At 44.9% G+C, this 24,033-nt stretch overlaps 1 protein-coding gene across 1 annotated transcript in view; it reads right to left on the bottom strand.

Moving 5' to 3' along the window:
* Positions 1–24,033, bottom strand: part of ADAM10 (ADAM metallopeptidase domain 10) — a 309,988-nt gene that overhangs the window by 19,738 nt on the left and 266,217 nt on the right. The window contains exon 13 of the mRNA XM_030188829.1: positions 9,140–9,248. Within this exon, the coding sequence (XP_030044689.1) occupies positions 9,140–9,248 (109 nt within the window). The remainder of the gene's footprint in view (positions 1–9,139; positions 9,249–24,033) is intronic.

The raw sequence follows: 24,033 nt of genomic DNA, 5'->3' as shown, positions 1-24,033 counted from the left end.
ATCTTTAGGGACCTGTCCTGAAACTTGGATACAAGCAACTACTTTCCCCAGGTTTAAAGATACTACTGGCTAGCTCACTAACCTAATTACCATCTGATTGCTAATTTGCCTTTTATTTCTAAAATTGTGGAATCAGTGGTACATTACCAACTTCACAACTTCATTTCTAAAACTTCACTTTTACATCCCAACCAGACTGCGTTCCATAAATATCACAGTATCGAAACATCTTTACTAGGTATTACCACTTTCATTCACCGCAAACTTGACAAACTTAAATCTGTTCTCCTTCTATCGTTAGATCTTTCCACCACCTTCGACCTAGTGGATCATTCTATTTTACTAAGACATCTCTATCATGATTCCAAGTCTGCGCCATCTGCACCAAATGTAGGCATGCCACAATGATCTATTCTATCACCAACTCTTTAATACTTTTATAGTTCCTCTTCTGACACTGGCTTAGACACTTGCACTTACAATGTATGTCTATGCAGAAGACATCCAGATACTTTACACTACTGATTCAAATGCAACTTATGAACTTTCCCTTATGAACAGCAATCAAGGACTGGCTTAAATTACCATAACTACTACTAATTTCTATAGCACTAGTAGACGTACTCAGCACTGTATACTGGACAAGAAGAGAAAGTACCTGCTCGACAGAGCTTACAATCTAATTAGGACAAACAGGACAAATAAGAGATAAGGGAAATTACTAAGGTGGAAATGATAAAACACGGGTACTAAACAAGTGAGTAAGAGTTAGCAGTTAAAAGCAGAACCAAAAAGGAGGGCTTTTAGCCTAGATTTGAAGTCAGTCAGAGATGGAGCTTGATGTACTGGCTCAGGAAGTCTATTCCAGGCATATGTTGCAGCAAGATAAATGGAATGGAGTCTGGAAATAGAAGTGGAAGAGAAGGGTGCAGACAAGACAGATTTACCCATTGAACAGAGATCCCGGGGAGGAGTGTAGGAAAAGAAGAGTGGAGAGGTACTGAGGAGCTGCAGAGTGAATGCACTTGTAAGTCAACAAGAGGAGTTTGAACTGTATGTGGGAATGGATAGGGAGCCAATGAAGTGACTTGAGGAGAGGGCTACTATGAGCATAGCGACACTGGCGGAATATAAGTTGTGCAGCAGACTTTTGAACAGATTAAAGGAGAAAGATGGCTTAGTGGGAGACCTGTGAGAAGCCAGTTGCAATAGTCTAAGCAAGAGGTGATAAGAGTGTGGATAAGGGTTCTGGTAGTGTGCTCAAAGGAAAGGACTAATTTTGGTGATATTATAGAGAAAAACGACAGGTTTTAGCAGTCTGTTGAATATGTGCAGAGGAGAGTTGAAGGTGACCTCAAGGTTACAAGTTGATGAGACAGGGAGGATGAGAGTGTTATCCACAGAAGTAGAGAATAGGGGAAGAGGAGAGGTTGGTTTAGGGGGAAAGATAAGAAGCTCAGTCTTGGTCATATTTAGTTTCAGATGGCAGTGAGACATCCAAGCAGCTGGTCCTAAACCCTTTAAAATCTAAAGTTTTTTTTCTAATACAAAAGCTACCTCTTTACCAAACACCAGTGATTCAAGAATTCAAATTCCTCAAGTGGATTCTTGTATGTTAGGCGTTTGTCTGACTCAGAATTTACGTTCTGACCACAAATTTCTAAAGTCCACAACTGCTTGTATAAACTCCAGCTTATTCGCTCTGTACAGTCATTGATTTCACCTTCCACACTCAACATTTTGATCCATTCACTAATCATTTCCCAATTAAATTACTGTAATTCTTTACATCAAGGACTTAAAATATGTCACCTTCAAACCATTCAAAATACTGCTATTAGACTCATCGTCAATATTAGGAAATATCATATCACTTCATACTTAAAACATGTGCACTGGTTACCTATCATTTACTGTATTATTTATAAAATACTATTGCTTGTCTTTAAGACAGTGTCCTCTGTCAAACCCCCTTATGTCTCACAACTTCTTATCCCCTACTGTCCTAACAGAACCCTCAGATCTATTCCACAGAATTAATTTGGTTATCGTTCCGAGTTACCACTCAATTGTCCATGAGCACACTAGAGAAGCTATATTCTCAGAAAGAGGCCCTCAAATATGGAATGCCCTCCCTAGTATTCTAAGACTACAATCCTCTATGAGTCAATTTAAAATTGATTTTAAAACCCATCTTTTTACAGAGGTCTGTAAATAAATTTTTCATTCTGTAACAATTTTGTCCTTGTTAGCTTTGTGGTTCTGGGTATTCCTGAATTTACCAAGCTACTTTGTGTTTTATCCATCCCTCTTTCCTATCAATGTTTTGTATTTCTAGTCCATCTCTCCTTTTGTTTCTCATCTGTGATGCAGTTTTTCCCATATTTTATGCTTTCTATTATGTTTACATTCTAATTGTGTCTTAGATTACACAGCCCTGAAGGATTCCAGGGCTGGGGTAGTAAATTTAAATAAAACTTGGAAAATTGGATAGCCCCGTGTATAAATGGGCTTTTTTAATTTAGACAGTCCGAAGGCTACATACAGGTCCAGTTTCCAGGATATCCCTAATGAACCTGAACCAAATAGAACTGCATGCGTACTACTACCCTCTACCATGTGCAAATTTCATGCGTTAGGGATATCCTGAAATCTTGACCCATTTGCATATATATTCTCATTGTGTTAGAGAGCCTTGGGAGAGCTGCCTAAAGAGAGCATTAAATATTTGTGGTTTCCATTCGGACTTCTGGTGACTATTAATGGTGCCCATAAAAAATTTACAACAGTTGCAGTGCTATGGCAGCTACTCCAAAAAGCGCAGTGTTGAAGATCTAACAACAATAGCATCTCTGAAAATGGCCCGATTTTGCTAGCACAATGTGGGGCCTGCAAGATCTTCACCGGGATGCACAGGAGCCCGAAGCAACGAGGGTGGAGAGGAGGAAACATCAGCTGGGTCCTGAAGGGTGAGTAAGAAGATGGAGTGGCTACACTCAGATGGACAATTTTGAGGAGTTGAATGGGATGATTGTGAGGTAGAAAGGAGGACTGAGTGAATTTTTAAGTGGAAGGCTGAGAAACAACTGTCAATTCTGGGAAATGACCTTTATATGTTGAGAATTGAGAATACTTGTTATATAAATGGTTACTTATATAAGTACATAAGTGTTGCCATACTGGGAAAGACAGAAGGCCCATCAAGCCCAGCATCCTGCTTCCAACAGTGGCCAATCCAGGTTCCAAGTACCTGGCAAGATCCCAAAACAGTATATTTTATGCTGCTTATCCTAGAAATAAGCAGTGGATTTTCCCCAGGTCCATTTTAATAATGGCTTATGGACTTTTCTTTTAGGAAGTTATCCAAACCTTTTTTAAACCCTGCTGTTTTTACCACATCTGGCAATGAATTCCACAGTTTTAATTACACATTGAGTGAAGAAATATTTTCTCCAATTTGTTTTATATTTATTCCTTTTTAGCTTCATTGTGTGCCCCCTAGTCCCACTCCACTCATTTTATAGACCTCTATCATATCTCTCAGTCGTTTTTCTCCAAGTTGAAGAGCCCTAGCCATTTTAGCCTTCATGTATGTGAGATTTGATGACTGGAGTGGTTGTGTAGGAACGAGCACTTAAGTAAGTGTTGCTAAGGGAGGGCAGAGTTAATGGATTAGAAGGGTAGCTATATCACGCTGTATTGTACAAGAAGTTATTCAGCCTACAGTCAGTCAGGGACAGGATGAGGTTAAGGGCAGAATGGGTTGAGTTAAGGATGTTAAATGGCTTGTAAAAGTGGTGAGGGGAACAGTGCGCTTTGATAGGATCAACAGTTTTTTTCATCTTTGCTGGGTTGTGCTTTTTTATTTAAAAAAAAAAAAAAAAACCCCAAAGAACGGGGGAAGACAACTCTATTTTCAACACAATGGTGTCAGGTTCTCAGGTTCAGAGCCCGCGGGGCCGGGCTCTGGAGCAAACGTGAGCCCTTGGGCTGCTGACGAGGAGCAACAGTAGCAGGCAAAACCCACCAACCAACGCTGGGCAAGCACACCGGCACCGGCAGGGACTGCAGGCACCGCCCAGCGAGCCAGAACACATGGACTGGAATCCCCCGGACTGGAGGACACAGGACTGGAGGACACTGGACTGGAATCCCCCGGACTGGAGGACACAGGACTGGAATCCCTCGGACTAGAGGACACAGGACTGGAACACTGGACTGGAACACACCGGACTGGAGCACCCTGGACTGGTCCGTACAGCTTCACCTGCACTTAGCCACTGCCCCCCAAGGGTTAAGCCCCTGGGTTCGAGTGGCCGGCAGGACTTACCGGATACTGGATGACACAGGGACCAGGACTAGAACAAGCTAGAAACAGCAGTACTCCTAAATCCTAAACTGACATAAGTGCTCCCAAGCCCTAACCAACAGAAGAACTCCAAACAGAAACCAACAAAAGTGATCCTAACAATAAACCAACAAAAGGACTTCCTAAGCCCTATACTAACAGAAGTGCTACCAATAGCACCACTAGGAAAAGCAGGGGAGCCACAGGGAGAGCAGGGAACCTAAACACAAACTAGCACAGGTGCTCCAAGCACAACAGCTCTACAACCCTAAACTAACTACGGTGCTCCTAAGCACCAAACTACCAGCAGAGCTCCTAGCACTAAAAAGGAAGACAGGGGAGCCAAAAGGGAAAAAACAGGGAAGCTAAACACAGAAGACAACAGTGCTTCCAAAGCACTAAACACAACAGAACTTCCAAAGCACCAAACCCAGAAGTGCTTCTAAAGCACTAAACCCAGAAGTGCTTCTAAAGCACCAAACCCAAAAGTGCTACTAAAGCACCAAAAGGGAAAGCAGGGGAGCCACAAGGAAAAAGTAGGGAAGCTAACACAGATCAAAAGTGCACACTGGACTACCACTAACCTGGACCTAAAGCAAACGACTAAGCAAACGTTGCAAAGGCCCTGAAGGGAGGAACACCACTTCCTTATCAAGGCCCTCCCTGATGATGTCACCACTATCAGACCCAGGCAGACAGCATACTGAAACAGAGCTGGAGCTAACTCAGGCTTAACCCCCACAGCTGCAGTATAGTAGAGCAATTAGAGCCACGCTGGAAGCAACCAGCACACAGAGGCAGCTAGCTCAGGTAACACACACAGCTGCAGTATAGTAAAGCAATCAGACTCATGCTGGGAGCAGCCAGCCCACAGACACAGAGCCAGCTCTAGCAACACAGAAAGAAGAAACAGAAGCCAGCACAGAAACTGACCACCAAAATAAGGTAAGTCTGGGAGAGGTCACGGCCACAATCGTAACAAATGGCAATCAGCTTCTTTACATACAAGGGGACAAATAGCAAGTTTGAAGGGGAGCATGGGGATAAAAATTGGGACAATAAATGTAAAAGGTCTTAATTCCCCCCGTAAAAGACAACCGATGTGGAAATAACTTCTTAGGCTTCACGTGGGGATTTGTTTTATCCACTTTCATGAACATTTACTTAAACATAAAAAAATGTTCTCATAATATATTGGCTGCAAATAGAGGAGAGAAGAAGAAAAAGGGGGGAAGGAGAGGAAATATTAATGGCTAAAGACTTAAAAGTGATATGTACCAAAGAATACAGGGATTTAAGGGGAACATGGATCGTTTGGCTGTGTGTGATAAATGGAGAACCGTTGACATTGGTAAATCTATACGTGCCCAATTCACATCAAGGATCCTTCTCAACCACACTGCTCCCAAAAATGTTGGAGGTTAGAATGGGGAAATTAGTAGTTGGGTGGGATCTTAACTTAAATATAGACCCAACCCTAGATAATTTTTTTTGGGGGGGGGTGGAATTGGGCACTGAAAAAGGAAAGAAAGGATCTTAAGATATTTCTTGACACCCTTAATTGTTATGGATATATAAAAAAATCTTGGAGGGGATTTACTTTCTAATCGGCGGTACATGAAACCTATTCTAGGATAGACCTGTTATGTATTGAGAAAGACTGGGGAGGGAAATTAGGTAAAGAGGAGATTGAATCTATCTCTTGGATTAAAATTGCAACAGTCTGGGTTAGCTTGTAGGTGCAGGGTCAAGAAGCAGGCACTAAATATTGGTACCTTAATGTGAGTCTGCTAAAAGATCCATAAGTGGTCCAGGAAGGGGAGGGCTCCATTAGAAATTTCTTAACTCAATGACCCAGACCAGTTTTCTCCTCAAACTATTTAGGAGGGTTTAAAACTGTTCTAAGAGGAAACTTCACAGGTATAGCAGCAGCAAGGAGAAAAGCTTGGTTGAAAAGAGAGCAAAGGTTAAGGAGGGATCTTAGGAGACTAGAGCAGTTACATCAAGCTAGAAAAAAAGGTATAGAGATTGAGAAACAACTGAAGCAAGTTAGAGCAAAATTAAAGGAATTGCAGGATGAAGAGCTCCAATTTATGCTGGATAAGATCAGGCAAAAATACTATGAGGCAGGAAATAAGGTAGGTAAACTTTTAGCCCAGAGATTAAAGATACAGCATATAAGAAATACTACCACCAATATAAGAGGGAAGCAGGGAGAGTGGTATACTAGAGCCTGTACCCCCAAGTCCGGTCCTGGATTACCCCCTTGCCAGTCAGATTTTCAGGATATCCACAATGAAAGAGATTTGTATATAATGGAGGAAGTGCATACAAATCAAGTTCAAGCATATTCATTCTGGATATCCTGAAAACCCAACAGGCTGGGTGTGCCCTGAGGAATTACTGTTGAAAACTACTGTGTTGACACTTAGCCATTTCCCACAAGGGAGATTGATTTGTATGAAGACTGGGATGCTATGATCTCCAGAATCAGGCAGAAACCACTCCTCTGGTTTTGACTGGGTGACATGGGGTTTGAGCTTCTTTTACTGTGTAGAAGGTCTCAAATTCTGCTGCTGAGGGGAATGACAAGATAGAAGGAAACATCTCTTATGAGAAAAAAAAACAAAAAGCTGTTTCCTGTGTGACCCACTCTGATACCTCCATGACATGAAAGATGGTTCAAAGGTGCCAGCAGAAAGGGTACTGGTCCTTTGATTATGTGCACCATTTCTTTACTCACCTTCAATGAAGTTCTCTCCAATGCACAATTCATCTGGTATTCTGTCCTGAATATCCTTTATCAGGCTGTGGATGCCAATAGCTGCATTAGACATGCAATGCAGTTTCTAAAGCATCATAGTTTGAGTGGATGCTTTCCGTGCTCAGGGTTTGGCATGTAAATACATTGCTTCTTTTGAGAGAAAAGCCTTATGACAATTTGGACTCCATCCAAAATAGAATGAATAAAGACTCGTAAGACTGACGCATAGCATTCTGAAGAACATGTCCCCTTCAAAGACCCAAGGTCTGGGAATCACATCCCGGTGGCACCAAAGAATGAGGTTTTAATCTTCTGGCTCTGTTCAAGAAGGACATAGCCATCACAGATCAGTGCAATATTTGGACTCTAGCAAATCCTTCAGCTAATGGAATATGATACTTTCAAAGAGGAAGTTATTTATGTGGGTTAGTGCTTAGATGTGTTATTTTATTGTTAACCCCCGTTACTATGTCTCATTGCATAAAACAGGATCTGTACTATAAAAAGAACAAATTAGTGGTAAAATAATGCCTTAATGGTAGCCTAGGTTGATAACTAAAACTCTTAATGTCTGTCTTCTTACATATATGAAGCATCAAGAGTGGAGACTCCCACATTTCTATATACATTGTACAGAGGTTGGTGGATAGGCAATGCCACCAGATCTTCAGATGCAGTGTTTTAGAAGGCTTAGTCCCCAAGTCTTCCATCCTAGCTTCCAAAACAAGGCATGTTATCTGAGAGACAAAAGTTCTTTCAGCATAAAACAATATAAAACAATCTAGACAATTAAGCAACCTTCCATAATCCCAATCCATACTCCCAGCCACTGATAAAATCTCCTATACTGGGGAAAATTTGAATAAAATCTCAATCACATTAGCCAGCCAGTCTCTCTCCTTTCTTGTTTTATTTATTTTCTTTTTAGAAAGTAAGCCGCCTAAATGTCTAAACTTGGTGAATGAACAAATAATCCTTTAGCAATTTCCTAAACTGCAAGTAGTCATGCTTCTTCACACCTCTTGGGAGAGGCTTCTCCTACCAAGAGGGGCCAACCACAGAAAAAGAACTGTTCCTAAAATAGTGCCATCCATACATACCTCAAAAATGGAGAAGTAGCAAATTAATTATCTGGTACCTTAACTCTTGCTCTGGAACACAATCTGCTTCTGCAGAGAGACAGCCTAACCCATTCAACTCTAAACACCATGGCTATGAATAAGTTGGAGGAACAGTGGTTGAGGATATTATAAAGTCTTATAGCTGCTCTAAATACTGTGTGAATCCTCATAGGAAGATCAATAGCTGTATATGTCTTGGGTGAATCTCTTCATAATAGTGGTGTACAGCTCTCTCAAAGGCATGGCTGTTCCAAAAGGCACACTCCGCTGAGTGAGGTGGCCTTGTCGGTGCGGATAACTGGGTGATAGCAGGTATAAATGTCAGCTCCAAATGTGGATACTATTTTAATTTATGTAATTCTCCTATGTGCATGTTTTCTTTCTTAGCATATACTGTATTTCTTTTCTTATGCTTTTGTTTTTTTATTTGTAAATCACTGTGATCTGTCAGCTACAGTGGTACATCAAGTTTTGAATAAATAAATCAATCCCAATCAATAAATAGTAATTCTTGCTATTCTGTCATTGCTGTGTTTAGATTTGTTGACATTTTCAGCTGCAAAGAATATTCAGTCAAATGCATATAGAAGACAGTTTCAGAGTTGGAAATCATTTTCACTAATCAATTAAAAAGAACCTAACTAGAAAGCTAAGCAGATACTTTTTTGTAAGTTCTACAAAAATAGGACTTCACATGAAACCAAAACAACATCTTTCCAGAAAATAACCATCAGCAGCAAAAAGCCACATTATCCTGCCTGTCAACCAAAAATGATGACAGTTTTCAAAGTTCTGCAACTCAGAAAAACATTCTGGTTTGTAGTCAACTCAGATTACACATCTAGCCAGATGCATCACTGATACTGTGTACCACTGTAATGGAATTTGATTTGAAGCACTTCTTACTTTTTCCCATACAACAGACATGGCATAACTCCTTATCATCCTTGCCGTCTGTACTGGCACATGTACATTCTTCCAAACCATATTTTTCACAGATAGAACCAGCACATTGCTGTTAAAAAGAAACAGGGAGAAAAATTAAACATTTACTTGGGAACAACACTTTAGAGTTTCCTACCCAATATACACTGTGAAGCCGAAGATAAATTATGGACTCCACATATTTAGTTATTTGAAGGAGCAGGAATGTATGTTCCCATATACATCAACACTGCCTGGAGAAAACTGGAATCAACACAGGTTGAGAGACCTTTCATTGGACCAACACAAAAGACAACACAGTACATAAACTTCCTAGACTAATGTGGTCTTGAAAGTCTGAGCACCACATCCAGAGCTGCTGCAGTAGGATGAGTGGTAAACGCATTTTATATCCTCCCTGCAGTTGAAAGAGGTCTTAAGCAGCTATTAATCCATAATCATCAAAAGGGACCCCTTCCCCAGACTGCCTGGAGCATCAGTTGGCCTTGAGACTGGCCTGACTTTACCTTATTTGTTAGTACAATGAAAGGTACCAAAACCTAAAAAGATTATATGTGAACAGTAGAGATGTAAACAGGGAAAACATTTTCCATTCACTTGGCCTTTTCCTCCCATCTTTTTAAAATAACTTTTTCGGTTTCATTTCACTCATTCATTTTAATTAAAAAAAAAATGTAATGCATGCAAATAAACTCTACATCCATTAATTCATAGGTTAACATGTTAAACTGATTTTGCATGCACTAATGTTTTTAAAGGATGTTAATGCACATTCATAGCAAACAGTATTGACTATATTCAGAAAGCTATACCTAAAGCCTCCCATTTCCTAGGGCAGTGTTTTGTTTTTCAAAATTGTGCAGCAATTATGTGGCTCACCCACATACATTAGAATGTAGTTACACATTAAATACAATTCATTTGTATTTTACTTCATAACAATTCATCTGTTTTCCAAATTTTTTTTCTAAGTCTAGTTAAAATTGATTCTTTTGAAGGCAGAAAGGCAAGGGATCCTAGTATCAATGCTTGAAAGACAGAAGGAGGGAAAGAGGAACTCAAAGAGGCTGAGGAAGGACTTCAAAGAGAAGAGGTAGATAAGAGATCAAAACATAGAGAGGGAATAGAAGAGAGGGAGAATCAGGAAGCAGAGAGAGAAAGGATCACAGGGAGGTAAGAAGGTGGGTTAGAGGGAAAAACAGGTTCATGAAATGGGATCTACTACTCAGCATTTCTATAGCGCTACAAGGCGTACGCAGCGCTGCACAAACATAGAAGAAAGACAGTCCCTGCTCAAAGAGCTTACAATCTAATAGACAAAAAAATAAATAAAGTAAGCAAATCAAATCAATTAATGTGAACGGGAAGGAAGAGAGGAGGGTAGGTGGAGGCGAGTGGTTACAAGTGGTTACGAGTCAAAAGCAATCTTAAAGAGGTGGGCTTTCAGTCTAGATATAAAGGTGGCCAAGGATGGGGCAAGACGTAGGGGCTCAGGAAGTTTATTCCAGGTGTAGGGTGCAGCGAGACAGAAGGCGCGAAGTCTGGAGTTGGCAGTAGTGGAGAAGGCAACAGATAAGAAGGATTTATCCATGGAGCGGAGTGCACGGGAAGGGGTGTAGGGAAGGACGAGTGTGGAGAGATACTGGGGAGCAGCAGAGTGAGTACATTTATAGGTTAGTAGAAGAAGTTTGAACAAGATGCGAAAACGGATAGGGAGCCAGTGAAGGGTCTTGAGGAGAGGGGTAGTATGAGTAAAGCGACCCTGGTGTAAGACGAGACGGGCAGCAGAGTTTTGAACCGACTGGAGGGGGGAGAGGTGACTAAGTGGGAGGCCAGCAAGAAGCAGATTGCAGTAGTCTAAACGAGAGGTGACAAGGGTGTGGATGAGGGTTTTGGTAGAGTGCTCGGAAAGAAAGGGGCGGATTTTACTGATGTTGTAAAGAAAGAAACGACAGGTCTTGGCAATCTGCTGGATATGAGCAGAGAAGGAGAGAGAAGAGTCAAAGATGACCCCAAGGTTTCAAGCTGAGGAGACAGGGAGAATGAGAGAGCCATCAACAGAAATAGAAAACGGGGGGAGCGGGGAGGTGGGTTTGGGGGGGAAAATGAGAAGCTCGGTTTTGGTCCTATTTAATTTCAGGTGGCGTTGAGACATCCAGACAGCAATGTCAGACAAGCACGCTGAAACTTTGGTTTGGATGCAAGATGAGATATCAGGGGTAGAAAGGTAGATTTGGGAGTCATCAGCATAGAGATGGTAGGAAAAGCCATGGGATAAGATTAATGAACCAAGGGAAGAAGTGTAGATAGAAAAGAGGAGGGGACCAAGAACAGAACCCTGAGGTACGCCGACAGGCGGAGGGATAGAAGTAGAAGAGGATCCACCAGAGTGAACACTAAAGGTGCGGAGGGAGAGGTAGGAAGAGAACCAGGAAAGGACAGAGCCCTGGAATCCAAGTGAGGACAGGGTATCGAGAAGTATGCTGTGATCGACAGTGTCAAAAGCAGCGGAAAGATCAAGAAGAATGAGGATGGAATATTGACCTCTGGATTTAGCCAGTAATAGGTCATTGGAGACTTTAGTAAGCGCAGTTTTGGTTGAGTGGAGAGGGCGAAAACCAGATTGTAGTGGGTCAAGAATAGCATGTGAGGAGAGAAAATCAAGGCAGCGGCGATGAACAGCACGCTCAAGTAATTTGGAGAGAAAAGGAAGGAGGGAGATGGGTCGGTAATTAGAGGGACAAGTAGGGTCGAGTGAAGGCTTCTTAAGGAGAGGTGTGACCACAGCATGTTTAAAGGCAGCAGGGACAGTCGCAGTGGAAAGTGAGAGGTTGAGAATGTGACAGATAAAAGGAATAAGAGCAGGAGAGATGGCATTAAGAAGGTGGGTGGGAATGGGATCAGAGGAACAGGTGGTACATTTTGAGGAAGAAAGGAGAAGTGTAGTTTCCTCAATAGTAACTTCAGGAAAGGAGGAAAGGGAATGAGGGGAAGGAGAGAGAGGGGAACGGACTAGTGGAGGGAGAGGTGGTGAGGTAGAGAAAGCAAGGTTTATCTTTTGAACCTTGTTGTGAAAGAATTCAGCAAGGGTCTGAGGAGATAATGAAGGGGGAGTTGGGGGAGGGGGATCTAGAATCAAGAGGAGAGGGAAAAAGGGAGGATCCACTTTTACACACTTCCTAACACCAACCCCTTCTCTAACTCACACCCCCACCGAAAGCCTACCAGATCTCTCACAACCCACACAGCTCTAATATCTCTCTCTGCTTCCATCTCTTAAGTCTCTCACAGCCACTTTTCCTACCCTGTAACCCCCCTCATTCAACCTGTTCCTCTAACATCCTATCTGATCCCTTCACTCTTCTTCAGCTACTTTCTTCCCTCACTTGCCACTCCTTTAGCACCACTCTAACCCCCCCATTCATTTCTCCTGCATTCCCCCAGTCACTTTTCCCTTCCCCTCTCTCCCACCTTGACCCATCCCCAACACTACCAGTCACCCTCCCAGACTGTTAAGTTAGAAATCTCTATCTCCCTATTACAAGAGATCCTACTCCTGACCTTAAAGAAGTTAAAGGGTTTGTAGAGATTGGATTCGATGATGGTTACAAAAAGAGTGATTTTCTGATTACTGAACATCCTGTTATTCCATAAGGACATAAGTAATGCCACACTGGGAAAAGACCAAGGGTCCATCGAGCCCAGCATCCTGTCCATGACAGCGGCCAATCCAGGCCAAGGGCACCTGGCAAGCTTACCAAACGTACAAACATTCTATACATGTTATTCCCGGAATTATGGATTTTTCCCAAGTCCATTTAGTAGCGGTTTATGGACTTGTCCTTTAGGAAATCGTCTAACCCTTTTTTAAACTCTGCCAAGCTAACCGCCTTCACCACGTTCTCCGGCAACGAATTCCAGAGTTTAGTTACGCGTTGGGTGAAGAAAAGTTTTCTCCGATTTGTTTTAAATTTACTACACTGTAGTTTCATTGCATGCCCCCTAGTCCTAGTATTTTTGGAAAGCGTGAACAGACGCTTCACATCCACCTGTTCCACTCCACTCATTATTTTATATACCTCTATCATGTCTCCCCTCAGCCGTCTCTTCTCCAAGCTGAAAAGCCCTAGCCTCCTTAGTCTTTCTTTATAGGGAAGTCGTCCCATCCCCGCTTTCATTTTAGTCGCCCTTCGCTGTACCTTTTCCAATTCCATTATATCTTTCTTGAGATGCGGCGACCAGAATTGAACACAATACTCAAGGTACGATCGCACCATGGAGCGATATAACGGCATTATAACATCCTCACACCTGTTTTCCATACCTTTCCTAATAATACCCAACATTCTATTCGCTTTCCAAGCTGCAGCAGCACACTGCGCAGAATGTTTCAGTGTATTATCGACGACGACACCCAGATCCCTTTCATGGTCCGTAACTCCTAACGTGGAACCTTGCATGACGTAGCTATAATTCGGGTTCTTTTTTCCCCACAACCATCTATATTTTACTGAAGATACACAAATCTTTGAAAAATCCCCCAGGCCGGCCAATTGTGTTGCCCATTGGGTCTGTTTTGGAACCTCTATTCCATTTTACAGATATCTTCTTAAGATCTTTAATTCCCAAGATGAAATCATATATAAAAGAGACTCTACCCATGTGATTAACACCTTGGACAATATTAGTAGAGATCTAGCTGATCTTTTACTTATCAAAATGGATATTGAGTTGTTATATACGAACATCCCCACAGCATGAAGCTTTACCTGTTGTATAGTCCATTCTCAACAAAAGCGGTATTACGAGAGCTCCCACTGGTTTCATCATGGAAATAGCTAACTTTGCCTTAACAGTGAAATCAAGTTCTATGGACAATCGACAGTAATGTGGGGGCACTAGGGCCCAGACATAGCAAACGCAAGTATAGCGAATGCTACATACCTGTAGAAGGTATTCTCCGAGGACAGCAGGCCGATTGTTCTCACTGATGGGTGACGTCCACGGCAGCCCCCTCCAATCGGAATCTTCACTAGCAAAGGCCTTTGCTAGCCCTCGCGCGCCGATGCCGACCGCGCATGCGCTGCCGTCTTCCCGCCCGAACCGGCTCGTGTTCATCAGTCCCGTATGAAGCAAGACAAAGACAAGGGAAGACACAACTCCAAAGGGGAGGCGGGCGGGTTTGTGAGAACAATCAGCCTGCTGTCCTCGGAGAATACCTTCTACAGGTATGTAGCATTCACTTTCTCCGAGGACAAGCAGGCTGCTTGTTCTCACTGATGGGGTATCCCTAGCCCCCAGGCTCACTCAAAACAACAAACATGGTCAATTGGGCCTCGCAACGGCGAGGACATAACTGAGATTGACCTAACAACTTATCCAACTAACTGAGAGTGTAGCCTGGAACAGAATAAACATGGGCCTAGGGGGAGTGGAGTTGGATTCTAAACCCCGAACAGATTCTGAAGCACTGACTGCCCGAACCGACTGTCGCGTCGGGTATCCTGCTGCAGGCACTAATGAGATGTGAATGTGTGGACAGATGACCACGTCGCAGCTTTGCAGATCTCTTCAATAGTGGCTGACTTCAAGTGGGCCACTGACGCTGCCATGGCTCTAACATTGTGAGCCGTGACATGACCCTCAAGAGCCAGCCCAGCCTGGGCATAAGTGAAGGAAATGCAATCTGCTAGCCAATTGGATATGGTGCGTTTCCCCACAGCCACTCCCCTCCTGTTGGGATCAAAAGAAACAAACATTTGGGCAGACTGTCTGTTGGGCTGTGTCCGCTCCAGACAGAAGGCCAATGCTCTTTTGCAGTCCAATGTGTGCAGCTGACGTTCAGCAGGGCAGGAATGAGGATGGGGGAAAAATATTGGCAAGACAATTGACTGGTTCAGATGGAACTCCGACACTACCTTCGGCAAGAACTTAGGGTGAGTGCGGAGGACTACTCTATTGTGATGAAACTTGGTATAAGGAGCATGAGCTACCAGGGCCTGAAGCTCACTGACTCTACGAGCTGAAGTAACTGCCACCAAGAAAATGACCTTCCAGGTCAAGTACTTCAGATGGCAGGAGTTCAGTGGCTCAAAAGGAGGTTTCATCAGCTGGGTGAGAACGACATTGAGATCCCATGACACTGTAGGAGGCTTGACGAGGGGCTTTGACAAAAGCAAACCTCTCATGAAGCGAACAACTAAAGGCTGTCCTGAGATCGGCTTACCTTCCACAAGGTAATGGTATGCACTGATTGCGCTAAGATGAACCCTTACAGAGTTGGTCTTGAGACCAGACTCAGACAAGTGCAGAAGGTATTCAAGCAGGGTCTGTGTAGGACAGGAGCGAGGATCTAAGGCCTTGCTGTCACACCAGACGGCAAACCTCCTCCATAAAAAGAAGTAACTCCTCTTAGTGGAATCTTTTCTGGAAGCAAGCAACACACGGGAGACACCCTCCGACAGACCCAAAGAGGCAAAGCTTTACGCTCTCAACATCCAGGCCGTGAGAGCCAGAGACTGGAGGTTGGGATGCAGAAGCGCCCCTTCGTTCTGTGTGATGAGGGTTGGAAAACACTCCAATCTCCACGGTTCTTCGGAGGACAACTCCAGAAGAAGAGGGAACCAGATCTGACGAGGCCAAAACGGAGCAATCAGAATCATGGTGCCGCGGTCTTGCTTGAGTTTCAACAAAGTCTTCCCCACCAGAGGTATGGGAGGATAAGCATACAGCAGGCCTTCCCCCCAATCCAGGAGGAAGGCATCCGATGCCAGTCTGCCGTGAGCCTTAAGTCTGGAACAGAACTGAGGGACCTTGTGGTTGGCTCGAGATGCAAAGAGATCTACCAAGGGGGTGCCCCACACCTGGAAGATCCGGCGCACTACTCTGGAGTTGAGCGACCACTCGTGAGGTTGCATAATCCTGCTCAACCTGTCGGCCAGACTGTTGTTTACGCCTGCCAGATATGTGGCTTGGAGCAACATGCCGTAACGGCAAGCCCACAGCCACATGCTGACGGCCTCCTGACACAGGGGGCGAGATCCGGTGCCCCCCTGCTTGTTGATGTAATACATGGCAACCTGGTTGTCTGTCTGAATTTGGATAATTTGGTGGGACAGCCGATCTCTGAAAGCCTTCAGAGCGTTCCAGACCGCTCGCAACTCCAGGAGATTGGTCTGTAGACCTTGTTCCTGGAGGGACCAGCTTCCCTGGGTGTGAAGCCCATCGACATGAGCTCCCCACCCCAGGAGAGACGCATCCGTAGTCAGCACTTTTTGCGGCTGAGGAATTTGGAAAGGACGTCCCAAAGTCAAATTGAACCAAATCGTCCACCACTGCAGGGATTTGAGAAAACTCGTGGACAGGTGGATCACGTCTTCTAGATCCCCAGCAGCCTGAAACCACTGGGAAGCTAGGGTCCATTGAGCAGATTGCATGTGAAGACGGGCCATGGGAGTCACATGAACTGTGGAGGCCATGTGGCCCAGCAATCTCAACATCTGCAGAGCTGTGATCTGCTGGGACGCTCGCACCCGAGAGACGAGGGACAACAAGTTGTTGGCTCTCGTCTCTGGGAGATAGGCACGAGCCATCCGAGAATCCAGCAGAGCTCCAATGAATTCGAGTCTTTGTATTGGGAGAAGTTGGGACTTTGGATAATTTATCACAAACCCCAGTAGCTCCAGGAGGCGAATAGTCATCTGCATGGACTGTAGAGCTCCTGCCTCGGATGTGTTCTTCACCAGCCAATCGTCGAGATAGGGGAACACGTGCACTCCCAGCCTGCGAAGCGCCGCTGCTACTACAGCCAGGCACTTCGTGAACACTCTGGGCGCAGAGGCGAGCCCAAAGGGTAGCACACAGTACTGGAAGTGACGTGTGCCCAGCTGAAATCGCAGATACTGCCTGTGAGCTGGCAGTATCGGGATGTGCGTGTAGGCGTCCTTCAAGTCCAGAGAGCATAGCCAATCATTTTCCTGAATCATGGGAAGAAGGGTGCCCAGGGAAAGCATCCTGAACTTTTCCTTGACCAGATATTTGTTCAGGGCCCTTAGGTCTAGGATGGGACGCATCCCCCCTGTTTTCTTTTCCACAAGGAAGTACCTGGAATAGAATCCCAGCCTTCTTGCCCGGATGGCACGGGCTCGACCGCATTGGCGCTGAGAAGGGCGTAGAGTTCCTCTGCAAGTACCTGCTTGTGATGGAAGCTGTAGGACTGAGCTCCCGGTGGGCAATTTGGAGGCTTCGAGGCCAAATTGAGGGTGTATCCTTGCCGGACTATTTGAAGAACCCAACGGTCTGAGGTTACAAGAGGCCACCTTTGGTGAAAAACTTTCAACCTCCCCCCGACCGGCAGCTCGCCCGGCACGGATACGTTGATGTCAGCTATGCTCTGCTGGAGCCAGTCAAAAGCTCGTCCCCTGCTTTTGCTGGGGAGTCGTGGGGCCTTGCTGAGGCGCACGCTGCTGACGAGAGCGAGCGCGCTGGGGCTTAGCCTGGGCCGCAGGCTGTCGAGAGGGAGGATTGTACCTACGCTTACCAGAAGAGTAGGGAACAGCCCTCCTTCCCCCATAAAAACGTCTACCTGAAGAGGTAGATGCTGAAGGCTGCCGGCAGGAGAACTTGTCGAAAGCGGTATCCCGCTGGTGGAGCTGTTCTACCACCTGTTCGACTTTTTCTCCAAAAATGTTGTCCGCTCGGCAAGGAGAGTCCGCAATCCGCTGCTGGATCCTATTCTCCAGGTCGGAGGCACGCAGCCATGAGAGTCTGCGCATCACCACACCTTGAGCAGCGGCCCTGGACGCAACATCAAAGGTATCATATACCCCTCTGGCCAGGAATTTTCTGCATGCCTTCAGCTGCCTGACCACCTCCTGAAACGGCTTGGCTTGCTCAGGAGGGAGCTTGTCCACCAAGCCCGCCAACTGCCGCACATTGTTCCGCATATGGATGCTCGTGTAGAGCTGGTAAGACTGGATTTTGGCCACGAGCATAGAGGAATGATAGGCCTTCCTCCCAAAGGAGTCTAAGGTTCTGGAGTCTTTGCACGGGGGCCCCGAAGCATGCTCTCTAGAACTCTTAGCCTTCTTTAGGGCCAGATCCACCACACCAGAGTCGTGAGGCAACTGCGTGCGCATCAGCTCTGGGTCCCCATGGATCCGATACTGGGACTCGATCTTCTTGGGAATGTGGGGATTAGTTAGAGGCTTGGTCCAGTTCGCCAGCAATGTCTTTTTTAGGACATGATGCATGGGTACTGTGGACGCTTCCTTAGGTGGAGAAGGACAGTCCAAGAGCTCAAACATTTCAGCCCTGGGCTCATCCTCCACAACCACCGGGAAGGGGATGGCCGTAGACATCTCCCGGACAAAGGCTGCGAAAGACAGACTCTCGGGAGGAGAAAGCTGCCTTTCAGGAGAGGGAGTGGGATCAGAAGGAAGGCCATCAGACTCCTCGTCAGAGAAATATCTGATGTCCTCCTCCTCCTCCCACGAGGCCTCACCATCGGTATCAGACACAAGTTCACGAACCTGTGTCTGAAACCGTGTCCGACTCAACTCCGTGGAAACACGGCCACGGTAGGAGCATCGAGAGGTGGACTCCCTCGCCAGCACCGGCGAAGCTCCCTCCGCCGACATCGTCAGGGAGTCCGCCTGGGAGGCGGCCGTAGCCGGTACCACTTAGGGGACCTCACCTCGGGCAAGGGGCCCGCCGTCGCCTCACTCGACGGTACCGGAGGCGCAAGCACCCCCGGTACCGGAGGAGAAGGGCGCAACAGCTCTCCCAGAATCTCTGGAAGAACGGCCCGGAGACTCTCGTGCAGAGCGGCTGTGGAGAAAGACTGGGAAGCCGATGCAGGTGTCGAGGTCAGAGTCTGTTCCGGGCGTGGAGGCGGTTCCGGGCTGTCCAAGGGGGAGCGCATCGACACCTCCTGAACAGAGGGTGAGCAGTCCTCCTGGTGCCGATGCCTACTGGGTGCCGACTCCCTCGGCGACCCAGAGCTCTCGGTTCCCGAGACGGGAAGGAGACCGGTGACGATACTTCTTTGACTTCTTCAAGCGAAGCATGTCACCGGAGCTTCCCGGTACCGACGAGGAGGACGTAGAATCTAACCGTCGCTTCCTCGGGGCTGAGGCCGAAGAAGGTCGATCTCGGGGGGGGGGGGGGGGGGGGGCTGTACCACAGGAGCCCTCAGGGTACGGGGAGACCCACCCGAAGGCTCACCGCCACCAGCAGGGGAATGGACAGCCCTCACCTGCACTCCAGACGAAGCACCACCGTCCGATGACATCAGCAACAGCAGAGGCCTCGGTACCACCGACGTCGACACAGCCTTTCGATGCCTCGGTACCGACGATGAAGGAGGTCGGATCCTCGATGCAGTCAATGCAGCCGAGGTTGATGACTTCGATGCTGTCGACGCCGATGCGCTCGGTGCGTCCTGTGTTGTTGTCGTCGAAGAGCCCGAGAACAACGCGTTCCACTGTGCCAATCTCGCTACCTGAGTCCGCTTTTTCAAAAGAGCGCAAAGACTACAGGCCTGCGGGCGGTGCCCAGCCCCGAGACACTGAAGACACGACGCGTGCCTATCAGTGAGCGAGATTACCCGGGCGCACTGGGTGCACTTCTTGAAGCCGCTGGAAGACTTCGATTACATGGGCGGAAAAATCACACCGGCGAAATCAAAATTCACGATGATGACGGAAGGCACCAAAAAGAAGGGAGAAAAAACCCATACCGAGGCCAAAAAGGCCGGTCCCGAAAGTGAAAGGAAACTTACGCGGGGCAAAAGCTGGAAGCAAGGGAAAGGGGTAAAGACCGTAAAGGTCCTTCTTTTTTTTTTTTTCAAAATCGTGAAGACGCGCGAGGTCAACTTGAGGGGCACGAAACGGCGCAAAACACGACCGTCCCGAGCGCGGACAAAAGAAGACTGACGAACACGAGCCGGTTCGGGCGGGAAGACGGCCGCGCATGCGCGGTGCGCATCGGCGCGCGAGGGCTAGCAAAGGCCTTTGCTAGTGAAGATTCCGATTGCAGGGGGCTGCCGTGGATGTCACCCATCAGTGAGAACAAGCAGCCTGCTTGTCCTCGGAGAATAATTTTTTTTTTTTTTAAACCTCTTCAAAATGGTCAACAGGATGATGACTTCAGTGCTAATGTATTCGTGGAAAAGGTAAGGGGATCAATAGCAACAAAAGCTTTTTACATGGTTAAATCAGTGTTATAAAAATGTGAAATTGCAGAAGACTTACAGTGAAACACAGGGGGCTTATTTTTTCCCCCAGATATACTGACTAAAGGAATATAATGATCATTTTGAGACTACTTTTTGGAAGCCCACTGAAACTGCCTCATTACCATAGTTTTCATGTAAGGGAGTCTCAAAAATAATTTATCTGTCAGTTCCTTTGGGAAAACAATGTTTTAATATACTTGTACAATTTAATTTTTTTAAGGTATTGCCTCTTTAAAATAGCAATTTTTAAAACTTTTTTTTCCGTTTTCACAATGGTTTTCATAAGCTTATAACTATCCCTTCTACCCTCTGTTAAATGCTATAAGATACTGATATTAGTTGGCCTTAAATATATTTTTTTTGATAAATGTCTACATGGTTTTAATAAATCAATACCATTCATGCTGCTCTTGTATGGGGATTCTTAAGTGAGACCAGAATCAAATGGTCCTGTTTTATTGTATTCCTGTTATATAATGGTCTTCAAATGGTGAGGTCAGTACTATAAGACCCTTTTTGATGCACAGATCTATAATAGTGCTATATATATATATATATATATATATATATATATATATATATATATATATATATATATATATATATATATATATAAAAACCTCATGGAATGGGAATTATTAGAATGATAGATTTTTCCAGAGCTCTGGAAAAAGAGAGGTCCTTGCCAGAGGGCTGGAGTAGTAGGATGCCCCTGTGTAGGAGGAAGCCCAGCACATGGGGAGTAGTTTGAAATAGAATACAAAGAGATAACAGGGAGGATGAGTTTGAAAGGAGATAAAGCTAAAGTTATGCTCTTTAGGGAGGGGTCTTGGATTGCCTGTAGGTCTGGAGTTGCACGAACATCCCCTGCTACTGACCAAGAGGAGAGGAGAGTCCTAAAAATTGGAGTGATCCACTGGCTGAGAGAGGCAGGTGAAGCTCCAATAAATAGCAAGCAGGAGACAGTATGCTACAGGTGGGTAGAAAGCAGCCCAGCCCAGAAGGGACTGGAGCCAGGGAGAGCTCGCAGAGTGGACTAAATGTGGAGTCGCCTCTGGAGGAGGGTCAGATCAAGGGGGGTCGGATCCCGCAAAAGTGAATCAGTGTTTAGGAGTGCAGCCTTTGGGGATATTATCTCTCTACAGGACGGGCATGAACTGGAGAAACTGTATATATGTAAATAGTCCAAAATCAGAATTCCCCTGTAGATACACCTGAGGAGGATAGAGTCAAAGATGCTCCCGCTGTGAATAAAAGACGTTACAAGTTAAGTTTGCTTTGGAGTTTATCAAGTGACTGTACTGGAGAGGAGATTAAAGTTACAGTATGCTTGTTGCAGTGGTTTGCAAATAAAGGTTACATTTCGTCAGTGTGTTTTTGCTAGCAAAAAAGGATCCGGTACTCAAATGCTAGGCCACCCTTCAAGAGTGGGGTAACCACTGAAGGATCCATCCCACAATAGCCAGGCCCCCTGCAATCAGTCACAGAACCTATGACAAGGCAGAATTGGTGTTTAAAGCCTGAGCTCTTTCATTAAAACTTGGGGTCCATGGGTCAATTTTTCGCAGACAATGGAAAAGGTGCCGGTACTCAGTACCTCCAAGTACCCCCTCAAAATAAGCCCTGCATTTCGTTATTAAACCTTTGGAGTGCTGTGTGGTTCCTGGCCCAAGAAGCTGAGTGGAGCCCAGAACTGGTGAAAGAATCTAATTGCAGGTGAACTGGAATGGCTGAGTGAGGTAAGATTGTCCCTGAATGTGAAACTGAACAGATATCTGTTTAGTGGCCTGGGGCCAGACCCAGCACACGGATGAGACCCGGGTTACATATAGCATTAGAGAATTTAACATTCAAGAAAAAACTACTTGTACAGAAAGCCATCCAGATATATATCAAAACATACTGTAGGAAACAAATATCAAAGAATATCTTAAATCTGAAACAGCTGAAGTTCACAATAATTGGGATCCAAGGACAAAAAGTAGGAGGATTAAAGGATAAATAAATATTATAAAGGCAAAGAAGGAATGCTGCTTCCATAGAACTTAACTTAGAGCAGTCACTCAGTGGGGTTGATATAGCAAATCCCATACTCTTTGCTGCCAAAAACAGATAAATGAGATGAGTCAAAATAAACATTTTACAGATTGGAAACTAATACATTTACAGGGAAATTTTAGAAAAAAATACTGCCCCCAGCTGCACAACACCTGGATGCAACAACAGGAACTGTTTTTGTCCCTTCTGAGTCTCTCATACCACATCAGGAAACATCAACAATTTTAAATTAAACAACTTCTGACAATGCCTAAAAAACTGTTTCAGTAGCCATTCCCTGAGAATAGAGCTAGAGTAACTATTAACATTGCTGAAGTAGTTTGCTCTGAGCCAGGTCTCCAACAAAGCTGTAGAATCAAAATTAATTTTCCACACTTTCATACATATATTGTTCTATATCTATTTACACTAAATTTTGATAACTATTTGGAGATTCATATACAGTTTTGGAGGGGTTTTTTTTTGGTGTATGTGTGTTTCTTTTTTAATTTTATAAACAGAACACATTGAGCTCAGGAAAGTTCTTGTAGGCAGTCTTTGGAGTATTAAGTGCAAAGGTGAAATGCTTTTTATAATCATGTGGAATTTTCTTTTTCACATTTTTTAAAATACTTTTTCTTATCACTATCTTTTTTTTCTCCATTGTTTTTTCTTTTTCTCCTTTCCTTCTTTTGCTTTTTTGGTTCACCAGTAATCTTTTGAATGTACTTGTTCACATACAGTCCAATTTATTTCTACATCCTTTCAGGTGTGATCCTTATCTTATGAATACTGTCAATGTGCTCCTGATGGAGGTATTACACATGCTGAAAAATGTTGGGTATCGTTTAAGATCTGAACGACTAAATGTTGACTCACACCATTATACAAAAGTTGCTTTGCATGGCCAGTGGTTGCTACTGTGCTGCTCTTGCTTTGTGGACTTCACATGTACAAAGAATAATATTCAGGCACTGTTCAAGAGGGGAGGGCAATGCAATCCATGGGGCTGTAATGTTACAGTCTTCCTCCAAGCCTTAGGTGGCAGAAAAATTTATGGCATCACAGTTGTGACTGCAGTAGAAGAGAAGTGCTAACTTTCCTACCACCCACTGCAACTTTGTCCTAAAATCCAGTCAATTTTGCAAAGGCTGAATTCTGCAGCCCTTATCGCACTTGCTGAATTGTGGTGGACCAGAGACACTAACTATACCCACCTCAGGAAGGAAGGCCTCAAATACCCTGGTGGCCCAAATGAGCCACAACCACCGTCATCGCCTTGGAGAAGGGTGCAAGAGGCAGTTATCAGGCCCATCTGCAGAACCTGAAATTGAAAATGGTGATCCAAAAGACAGAAACAGAGATAAAGTTCATGGTCCAACTTGACTAAAATATGGCTGTTACACTCCAAAAGATGAGGGAAGGTCAGGAATTCACCTGGCCGGAGAGAGGCAATCACAAGCAAAGAGTCTCCATCTAAAAATGCTGAACCTTGAGGCACGCATTTACCCCTCTGATATTGAGGATTGGCTAAAAGGAGCCTCCTTTCTTTGGGATCACAAAATGGAGTAATAACCTTGCC

Source organism: Microcaecilia unicolor, chromosome 1 (genome assembly GCF_901765095.1).
Source record: "Microcaecilia unicolor chromosome 1, aMicUni1.1, whole genome shotgun sequence".
Taxonomy (NCBI): domain Eukaryota; kingdom Metazoa; phylum Chordata; class Amphibia; order Gymnophiona; family Siphonopidae; genus Microcaecilia; species Microcaecilia unicolor.
The sequence above is the reverse complement of the archived record's forward strand: the minus strand, read 5'-3'. Positions and strand labels throughout refer to the sequence as shown.